At 66.2% G+C, this 10,465-nt stretch overlaps 1 protein-coding gene across 1 annotated transcript; it reads right to left on the bottom strand.

Moving 5' to 3' along the window:
• Positions 1–458: 458 nt before the first annotated feature.
• FAAP100 (FA core complex associated protein 100) lies at positions 459–9,978 on the bottom strand. Its single transcript, XM_052808459.1, is given in 11 exon segments — positions 459–1,246; positions 1,367–1,453; positions 1,981–2,097; positions 3,416–3,552; positions 3,987–4,104; positions 4,106–4,778; positions 5,504–5,654; positions 6,870–7,834; positions 8,148–8,266; positions 9,228–9,418; positions 9,935–9,978. Coding segments are annotated over 10 exon segments (2,658 nt in total). The 5' UTR covers positions 9,393–9,418; positions 9,935–9,978; the 3' UTR covers positions 459–1,120.
• Positions 9,979–10,465: the final 487 nt, after the last annotated feature.

Consider the following 10,465-nt stretch of genomic DNA (forward strand, 5'->3'; position numbering starts at 1 on the left):
TCATCTTCCTTCCCCTCCTGCAGTGCCCAGGATCCACTCCCGTCCCCCTCCCCATGCCCAGCCCGGCACCCACAACCCCAGACGGAGACTGGTGCGCCATGGGACCCCCCCCCCCCCCGCCACCCGCCATGGCATCCCGGCCCTGCCGCTGCTCTGGGACACAGGGACCCCCCCAGGCTGACGCAGGGAGAGCTGCCAGGCGGTGGTCGCAGGGTCCGGGGGTGCCGCAGGGGCAGCTGGCGATGGGGCTCGGCCAAGCAAACCCGCTGTGGGCAGGACCCCGAGGGGCTGCGCAGGGAGCTGGAGCCCGGAGGGGCTGGGATGCCCATGGACCCTCTGCCAGGCTGGAGGAGCCTGGCAAGAGGGCTGGGGGGGGGGGGGTGGGCAACGGTGGCAGCCCCCCAGGGAGCTGGCAGGGCCCTGCTGGGAGATGGAAAGGAAAAGAGACGGGCACTCGCTGAGCGGCACGATCGTTTTCATGGCAGACGACAGATTTACAGACACTGGAGCGGTGCGGGGAAGGACTGGGCCAAAACACGCTGCACCACCACAGAAATACAAGATCATTTATAGAAACAACGGGGGAGTGGAAAACCCCCTCCCCTGCCCAGCAGAAAACGGGGCTCCCCCGGGCGGGCGCCCGCTGGGCACCCTGGCACAGCACCCTGTTTGTCCTGATCCTGAAAGGCAAGGCGGCACGGGGGCACAGCCCACAGCCGGCATGGCACGGCGGCCGCCGGGAGAGCACTAAACTACCACGGCTAGAACGATCCACAAGACAGCACGACCCCGGGGGGCTGCCCGCCGGCGTGGCCGGGCTGGGGGGGGGGGGCGGCAGGGTCAGGCCGGGCCAGCCCAGAAGCCCCCGCTCTGCCGCTGGAACCCCACGACCCTCCGGTGCTGCCGACAACACGACCACGAAAACACGCACACACACACACACGCACACCCCCCCCCCCAACCCGGACCACCGCCTCGGCCTCCCTGCCCTCACCACCAGCCCTCCCACCCGGGCCCGCTCCTCCTCTGGCGGGGGGTCTCTCCCCACCGCTGGCCCGGTGGGCACCCACCCCGGCCGGCGGGGCTCGGGGTCCCCGGGGCGCGCTGGCCACCCCCCTGCTCACAGGAGAACAAGGCTGGGGTTGCGCAGCTGCCTGTAGACGTGCAGGAGCTTCTCTGCCGTCGCGTCTCCCTCCTCGCCGAGGGGCGGCCGGTCGCGTAGGGTCTGCGCTTCCTTCAGCAGCATCTGCGCAAGGGAGACGGAGCTTGAGACACGCACGTCGGTTCGGGGCTGTGGCGGGGGGGGGGGGGGGTCCCAACGGTGTGGACCCCATGGGGAGGGGACCGGGGTACGGCAGGTCCTCACCTCGTGGTTGGCCTGGATCTGGCGCAGGTACTGCATGCGGAGATCGGGGGGGCCCGAGCCCTGCGCCGCCTGCTCCAGCACCAGCGCCTGCGGGGAGTGGAGAGCTCTGCCGGGACGGGCGCCGAGAGAGCCGGCTGCGGCAGCACCCAGCCCCGGGGAGCCCCAGCCCCGGCACCGGGCAGGAGGCAGTTCTCCACCTGGCAGCCGCGCATCCCTGCTCGCCCCAGTCCTCGTGCCGGTGCCGAAGCACCTCCGGGAAGGCTGCCAGGCCCCGCATACCGCAGGGGCCCCCGCTCCGTTTAGCTGCCAAACTGACTGGGGCCCGTTCCTGGGGCAGAGAGCAGGCACCTCTCCCAGGGCTCCATGGCCCAAACGCCCAGAGCTGAGGCTTGGGGCTCAGGAAGGGAGCGGGGTCCGCCATGGTCCCGCTCCCCAGCCATGGTGGGCTGGTCTGCCACACGGTGGTGCCAGAGAAACCCTCCCGGCGCGCCCGGCTGTGTCCCCAGGCTTTGGCCCCCAGGCCTTTGGCTTGCTTAGGGTTCCCCCCCTGTCTCCCCCCAGGGCCACGTCTGCTGGGGCCAGCGGCACAACCCCGCGGCGGCGGCCGAGCGTACCTGGATGCGCCGGATGACGGCGTGGTGCATCCTGCACATGTCGGCCAGGGACGGGCTCTCCATCAGGATTTCCACGGCCTGGATGGGACCCGCTGGGCTGAGGTCGTTCATGGCCACCTGGGACAGCGAGCACATCCTCGCTGCAATCATCGCCGGGCAGGGGAGGGGGCGAGGGCAGCCCCAGGACCCCTCCCCATGGGCACAGGGCTCCCCAAGAGGCTCTCCTCCCCCAGCCCTACTCCCTGCACCCCCTCCCAACCCGTTTGCTCTGCAGTCTGCTATGAGCAAACGCAGGAGAGACGCCGCCAGCCCAGCTGGGCACATCAGACCCCTTGCCCAGCCCCTCCAAGGGGCATTTGCCCCCAGCCTGGCCCGGGGGCCATCAGCTCACACCCACTCCTTCAGCCTTGGCCGGGAACGGCAGCTGAGGCATGTACCGCAGCCAGGAGAGCGGCCACCGGTCTTACCCGGTGCTGCTGGGGGCAAGTGGATGCCCGTTTGCTGCTGGGGGTGAGTGGATGCCCGTTCCCTGACGAGGCGCAGGCTGCCACCCCAGCGGATTTAATCCGGCAGGCTTAGCCCAAGCAGAATTAACACTGTCACTAATCACATTGGTGATATGAGAGCTCTCAAGCGTGAATCAACCTGAGCCAGGTCATTGCCAGCATACAGGCGGCTGGGCCCCTCGGCACAGGGTCAACCAGCCGCAGCAGAAGAGCTGGGCAGCAATTAGTATTTTCCCTTTGCGCTTAGAGGGGGGTTTTCACGTTAAAGGGGGACGAGCTGCAGCAGATCAGATTTAGACCCCGAATCCAGCCATGTTTTTGCCTCACTTTGCAGAGCCAGCAAAGCACAGCCAGCCAAAGCAGCAGGGAAAGCCCACTTCTTCCAGAGCTGAACCTGACACCAGGTCGGGACACAGCAAGTGCCCAGGGCTACTACATCTCAGCAGGGCTGGGCAAGAGATGGCCACAGACAGGAGCCACACCGCTCCAGTGGAAAGGCAGTGGCAAAGACAAGGATCCTGCAGGCCAGCGAAAGGATGGTGAGGGGACATCTGCCCTCACAAAGCCAGCCTGCTGTGCAGAGACACAGCAGCAACCCGCTGCCCTGCCTGGCAGGGAAACGAGAACATCTGGGGGACACATACTTGCCCGGAGAGGGAGGGAAGTGGCCACAGCCTTTGGAAAGTGCTGGGTTGGGAGAAGGGAGACTGGCAACGCAGCCTGTCCAGCCCAGCACGCAAGCCCCAGCCCCACAGCGTAGCAGCCAGCAGGCTCCCAGGCGTCTGGACCCACAGATGACAGCCTGGGGTCAGCACGGCAAGGCCATACATCACCCAGCTCCCTGGCACGAGTGAGAGGCTGCGGGACGGAGCCAGCTTCGTGGGATGGGGGCGCAGCGAATTTCTCTGCGGGGCTAACCCATTCCTTGCCTCTCGGACAAGCAGCTGCACCTCGCCTCCGTCCGGCGCTGCGCCGCGCACCGATGCCACCTCCCTGCTGCTCAGCGCCTCGGCCCCAGCGTTCTCAGCCAGCAGCCAGCGCAGCGTGGCACAGCTCAGCGAGACATCTGGGGATGAAAGGAGAGAAAGCAGAGCTTGTTACGCTGCTGAATGCCCTCCCTGCGGCTCAGCAGCCCTGCTCAGACCGGAGCGATGCAGCCAGCGCAGGAGGGAGCGGCGTGTGCCTGGTGCAGCCCCTGTGAGGCCAAGACTGATGCAGGGGCTGTTCCCCTCCCCGCTGAGACAAACTGAGCTTGGTCATGTAACTGCCACGGCATCCACATGTCAGCCCACGAGCAGACACGTGCTGAGGGGGTGACTGCACGGGGTCACGCAGCCCTCCTCGCCCAAGGAAGGGGCTGGTGACCATCCCAGCCTGCATGCACAGGCTGTGACAGTGCCATCCTGGCCTCTCCTGGGATGGCCACAAGCCAGGATGCAAGCGCCTCTGCCCAAGGAGATACCCCAGGAGTTCCTGGGATGCTCCTCTCCCGGGACCCACCTGAGCCAGAGGTTTTCAGCGCATTTTTCAGCAGCTCCGAGGACACCCTGATGGACGCTGCCGAGGGGGGCAGGCTTCCCTCTCCCGAGGTGCGTGGCAGCTCGCTGGCTTTCACCCCCCTCAGGCTCAGTCTGCTCCTGGGATACTTTGAGGAAGGTCTCCACAGGGTCTGGGGGGGCAGGGGGGGCAGCTGCCGGTGGGGAGGCATCTGGCCCGGGGGGGCTGCTCTCGAAACGGAGGCACTGGAGCATGTCAATGGTGCATTCGCTGAGGGGCAGGCAGATCCCCTCTCTGTCTGGGGAGAGGATGGGTGAGTCGTCGGGCAGGAGGTCGTCCAGGGCCTCGGAGGAGTCGGAGCCGCTGCCCAAAATATCCCGTAAACTGTAGTAGAGGGCACAGGAGATGGTCAGAGGCAGGTCCAGCTTGGTGTCCGCAGCAGAGCCGAGGGGCAGCGTCAGCTCCCTCTTGTTCCCAGGGAGGAGCTGGTCAATGGGGAAGGTGAAGGTGGTGGCAGAATCCACGGACTCCTCCTGTAAGGCACAGGGGCTGGCCAGGAGCTGAACACAGAGGGTCCAGCCCTCCTCCAGGCTGTACTCGCTGCAGTTCTCCAGCAGACAGGAGATGGTGACGGTATCTTGGAGGAGGAGGCAGCTCCAGTTGGCAGTGACAGTGCAAGCAATGGGCTTCTGGCCTTCTTGGCTGGACAGCAAAGCCGCACTCACGTTCATCACCTGGTTCAGGCTGGCCAGGGCTCGGTTCTTCTGGTCCACTGCCTTCTTCAGGAAGGAAACTCTGCAAGGACAAAGCATCGGCGCTGAAATAGCAGGAGGGATGGCAGCCGGGATGGTGGGTCAGCGATGAGAGCACCGCAGAGGCCAGTGCCAAAGACTGCTGCACAAATGGTGCTGCGCTGCCGCGGCAGATGAGCCGAGCAGCCCCTGGCACAAGCCCGGTGCCACGAGCCACCCCAGGAACCCCCCCCAGCTCCTTCTCCAAGGCAGCGCTAGATCCACGCTGCCTGCAGGACTGCTCTGCCCACGAGCCCCCATCAGCCGAGCTGACCCTGAAGAGCGGCTCCGGCCAGCCAGACCCCAGGAATCCCCCTACAAAGAAAGGGGGGACTCACCCGCATCCCCTCCCCACACGCAGACGGCCGCGGGGGCCGGAGGCACGTGCCCGCCCTGCCTGTTACTGCCGACTTGGCAAGCATGGTGGGGCGTCTGGGAGCGCCTGGCACCCTGCCTCTCCCACCTTCTGCCGCCGAGGCTGTAAACACCAGCCTGCCCGCAGCGCCGGAGCCAGCTGCACCCAGGGGAGGGGGGCAGCCGGCGGGGCTGCCCTTAAACACTATTTTTAGCCTATTGAGGTCAGGGGGGTTTCCCAACCAGTCTCCTGCACTCTGGAAAGGTAAATGTTGGAGCAGTTACTGACAGAGACCTCACGGCCAATGCACGAAAACCCAGCTTGGTGCCCATAAACCTGGCAGCTCGCGGAGTAAGAGCAGCCCTGCCCTTTACCTCTCCGATGTGTTGCCTATCCCGGACAGCAGCTCCTTAATCCTGCGGCCAGCCTCGGCGGGTGTCAGCCCCACATCGGTGTCCTCGGGGCTGCATAAGCCGCAGGTCATGAGGCGGCCTTTGGCAGACAAGGCCAGCAGCTCCGATTCACCTGTGGGCAGAGACGGGGACAGGTCAGGCGATGAGGGGCAGCAGTGGAGGGGCCGGGAAGGCAGCCGGGGCTTCCCTGATGGCTGGGGGGCATGGATGCAAGGGGACAGGGGAGCACAGGATGGCACTGCCTGCCCCAAGACAGCGGGAGCCAGAGGTATCGCCTCCATCTGTAGAGAGGTACGACGGAGACAGGACACGGACCACGACAGCACACCCACCTCGCACGCAGCTCCCCGAGAAGGGGCTGCCCCCCTGAAGGGAAACGCACCCCCCCCATGCCTGTCCTGTCCCCGCAGCTCCTGCTCACCGACAGCCCCGCCGCCCCAGCCATGCTTCCCGGAGCTGGCCACCCCCAAGCCAAGGCCAGAAGCCGCTGGGGGAGGCACCGGGGGGGCCGCAGCACCCTGGGAGACAGCGCTGCCATGCAGGGTCCCCAGCGGCGAGACGCATGCAGCTCCATGGGCAGCAAGCGGGGCCGGGCGCAGGCAGGACTGCCTGCCTTGCTCTCGCCTGGATGCCCCAGGAACCTCTCCTCACTCGCCTGCCTGTTCTGGCCCCATTTGCTCCTCATGTTGCCCCATGCAAGGGGCTCAGCTATGGCTGCGAGATGCTTTCCCCCCCATCTAGGCCCTCTGCTCCATTCCTCCACTCCCAAGGGCGAGCACCGCACCTTGCTGTGCGCCCAGGCCGTGATCAGGCACCGCACACTGCCCTCGCTGTGGGGGGGGACACGATTAGCACCCAAGCTGTGGGGCCGGAGCGCGCAGTGCGTGCAGGCTCCGAGCGGCCACGCAGAAGCCCCCGGTCCAGACAGCGGCATGCCTGGAACCCCCTTTCTGAAGCGAGCCTCATCCCAGCTCGTTCGGGGCTCCCCGCAGGCTGCCCTCTGTGCGGGGAGCCCAAGGGGACAGGCAGGGCTGGTGCCAGCGCCCCGTGGGAACCTGCGCGGACCGGCCGCCTCCTGCGACGCCGAGCAGAGAGGAACCACGAACGGGCAGGGAAGAGCCGGAGCTGCCAGCACGCCTCGCGTTCAGCCCGAGTCGGCATGCTCGACAGAAACGACTTACAAAAACGAGGGGAGTCAACAAGAACGGATGGAGGACGGAGCCCAATCTGGACCGTAAGGAGGGGTGGAGACGTACGGGCCGGAATAGGCAGCTATCCTGCCCCGCTCCACCCCAAGACCCAGCGCACGCCCCGCTGCCGGCAGTACCTTCTGATGCCCGAGAAGACAAGGAAAGAGCCACAACGCTACAGATACTTAAACTGGCCGGAGACAGGACGGGAGGCAGGACGCCGGTGCAGCTCTCCGCGTCCTCGGGGTCGGAGGAATCACCGACCCAGTCCAGGTCGACGGCGGAGATGTCCGAGTGCGTGCTGTAATACATCCGGCTGCCGCTGCTGCAGGCGGCGCAGAGAATGGGCCCGCGCAAGTAGTACTCCCTGAGCTCCGGCACCGTCGCCTCCTCCCTCTGATCCGCCTTGACGGCCACCATCTTCCCGTAGTGGCCCACGGCCACCACGCAGTCACAGCCAGTGTCTCCAAAGAGCTGCTCGTCCTCGGCATCCTCTGCCGCCCTCCGCTCTGTTCTCAAGGCCCCGATGAAGACGATGGGCTCTTCCAAATGATGGAGGATCTTCACGGGGGGGTCTGGGTTCGAAACGTCATGGCAGCCATCGACAGCCGTTGAAGAGCTGAGGGCCTTCAGCGGTACGGAGCAGAGCTGTCCATCCGGGAAGCCGCAGAGGATCATAGGAGACTCCAGCATGGCAGCATCGATCCCGAAGAGCAGGCTGAAGAGGGGCTCTTCCAGCACAAAGCCCCCCGAGCACCACAGCCCCTCCCCGGACCCCACAGTGCCTGGGGAGGATGCGCAGCACAGCACGGGGAGGAAGCGGGAGGGCGGGCTGTCCCCCTCATCAGCGGGCTGGGGGCCGGGGCAGAAGCCCACCTCGCTGACCTGCCGGTACGGGGGACTCTCCTGCTCGGGGTGTGGAAGCTCGTGCAGTTTCATCCACCATTTGCCGTGAGCCTGGGACAAGGTGATGACGAAGTTGTTGAGCAGAGTGAACATGCACAGGCTGGAGTCTGGGAAGATGCAGGCATCCGAGTCCACAGGGAAGACGCCGGAAGGGCAATTGCTTTCTTGGCCGTCGCCATCCGTCTGCTCCATTAACCTTCAAGCAAACAGGGAAGAGCTCTCAGCCAAGCCGTGGGGCGAAGCCAGCGCTTCCCTTGGCCGCCTCTTACCCTGGCCCTCGGAAACAAGCTCCCCGCAGCACAGCTTTTAGCATCTGCTGCAAGAGCGGCGATCCAGAGAGAGCCAGAGCTTCAAACCACCTAATGTTTCCCATGCCTGTGGGAGGATGGGCAGGGAGAGGGCAGCGGCGGAAGCCCAACACGTCACCCCAGCCGCGAGAAGCAGCCCCAGGACTCCAGGACTAACGGCACGGGACTGGCTCGCGTCCCCAGGGGTGACAGCCGGCTCACCTGCTCTGCTGGTCCAGGGAGACGCAGTAAATGCCGCTGTGGGCACAGAGGATGTAGAGCTGCCGGGGCTGGGGCAGCAGCTCCACGTGCCACACCTGGTCGGGGCACCGGTACACGGCCTGGGTGGGAAAGCAGAAAAAAAGTCATCTTTCTATGAAACCCAGAAGGGCAGTGGGGATGGGGCGGCTCGCTGCAGGTGCAAGTGCCGAGGGACCCACGGTGCCCAGGCTGCCAGGCCGGGCAGAGCCCTGCTCACCCGTGCCGGGTAAAGAAAGAAACCACTCGCTGGACAACGCTCCCTCCCGGGCAACCCTGACGCAACTGTGAATTAAAGCCGTTATTTCCTGCAAACGCAGATTACAAGCAACTTCCAGGACTAAATCTATCCCTGGGCAGCACCGCAGCTTGCGGACCCAGCTGGGCTTTCCTGGGCGAGGGGCAGCCGCCCTCAGTGAAGGGCGGCAGGGTGTCGGGAGAAGGGCTGCAGGTAACGAGGCAGCGCATCGCTCACACTCCCTGAGGGGAAGGAAAATAGCGACCAGAAAGCCAGTACATGCTCTACTTTCCCGAGAAGGAGTGCAGTGTAGGAGGCAAATCCTGACATTACAGCGCTGGCTTTCTTAGAAATGATAATAGGAACAAATTAAAAAAAGAAGCTGTGTATAACTCAACACGACGACTGCTGTTAGTCACAGCAAAGACAATAGTGAAACCCTTTGTAGGTGAGAAATGAAAGAGATGTCACTTCGCTTGGGGAGGGAAAAAAGCCTTTCTAGTTTAATTAAATGTTTGTCTCACAAGTTTAGGAGAGGGGCCAGATGGCAGCTGGTCCCCAGAAGGGGCCTTAGAGCCAGGTAAGGGGGTCTGGGGCGGCTCGTGAAGTTTGTTTGTGGATGGGGGGGACACCGATGGAGGGATCCCAGCCCTAGACTGGGCGACCGGTGACAGGGAACACGACTGGCGTTTCCACCACCTTCGCCCTGTCCTGGCACACCGGCCCCCAACCCCAGAGCACCCTCCCGGCACGGGGGGCTTTGGGTGAAGCCCCCCCCCCAGCCCCAGCCCTACCAGTCCGCTCACCTTCAGCACCTTCCCCTCCTGGTCGTAGACGTAGACGAACTCGCTGCCGTTGGAGAGGTAGATCTCGTTCTCGTGGCACAGCACCCGGGGCTTGCCCGCTACCAGCCCCCCCACCGGGCAGCAGAAACCGGCCAGGTAATCCACCCTGTGGCCCACCTGCGCCATGGTGCCGGGAGGGGAGCGGTGCCAGCCTGGGGGTGCGGGGATGGGGGTCAGCGCTGGGAGGGGGGGGGGTGGTGGTGGTGGGGCCACCCACGCTCCAGCCGGCACTGAAGGGGAGGGGGATGGGGTCCCTCTGTGAGGACCCGGGGTGCAGGCTGAGCCTGGCCCCCCCCAGAAGGCCACTGACAGCCCCAGGAGTGCGGTGACCCAGCCCCACAGCCCCCCCCCCCCCCGCAGGTCCAGACCCATGCCCACCCCCCCCCATACCACAGGCCTAGACCCCCCGCCCCACAAGCCCCCCCCCATACCACAGGCCTAGACCCCCCACCCCACAAGCCCCCCCCAAGCATCAACCCCAGTCCCCCAGCCCCCCCAGCCCCCATTCCAAGCCCCCCAGCCTCAGCCCCACAGCCCCCACCCCCGCCCCACCGGCCCAGCCCCCCCCCAACCCTCCATCCCACCCCACACCTCAGTGCCCCCCCCCCCTCAGCTCCTCCCTTCCCCCCCCCCAGCCCCCCATCGCCTCCCGGTGGGGTTGCGGGTACCGGGCGGGGGGCGCGGGCGGCTCCGCTTTACGGCTGCGCGGCGGCCGCCGCCGCAATGGGCGGGGAGTTTGCGACAGGCCGTAAAGCCGTGATGGGCGGGCCTGGGCCGGTCCGTCCCCCCGTGTCCCCCCCCCCGGGGTCGGTACCGGAGGAGGAGGAGGGGGGGGATGAAGGTGAAGCCCCCACCTCGGGGGCGCAGAGAGGAGCGAGACGATGCTGGCGACAGCGGCTTTATTAATGGCGAACGGGGGGGGGGGGGGGGCAGAGGCCTGCCCCACAGCATGGGCCTGACCCACAGCCGCCCCCCCCCCCCCGCGGGTGGGGGCACGACCCAGCCGCTGGGATGGACCCCCACCCCGGGCTCGGCTGAGGCTCCTTAAGCTGATGTCGTGTGTGTCGTCGTCGTCCCCCCCCAGTGCCGATGCTGGGGTGCGGGGGTGGCTACTGCGGGGTGTCGGGGGGCCTGCGGGCCGGCTGGGGTAGCCCCCGGTGGCGTGGGGGGGCTCCGGGGCCTCGGGCCCGGCTCAGCTG

The sequence above is a fragment of the Harpia harpyja genome, chromosome 14, assembly GCF_026419915.1.
Source record: "Harpia harpyja isolate bHarHar1 chromosome 14, bHarHar1 primary haplotype, whole genome shotgun sequence".
Taxonomy (NCBI): domain Eukaryota; kingdom Metazoa; phylum Chordata; class Aves; order Accipitriformes; family Accipitridae; genus Harpia; species Harpia harpyja.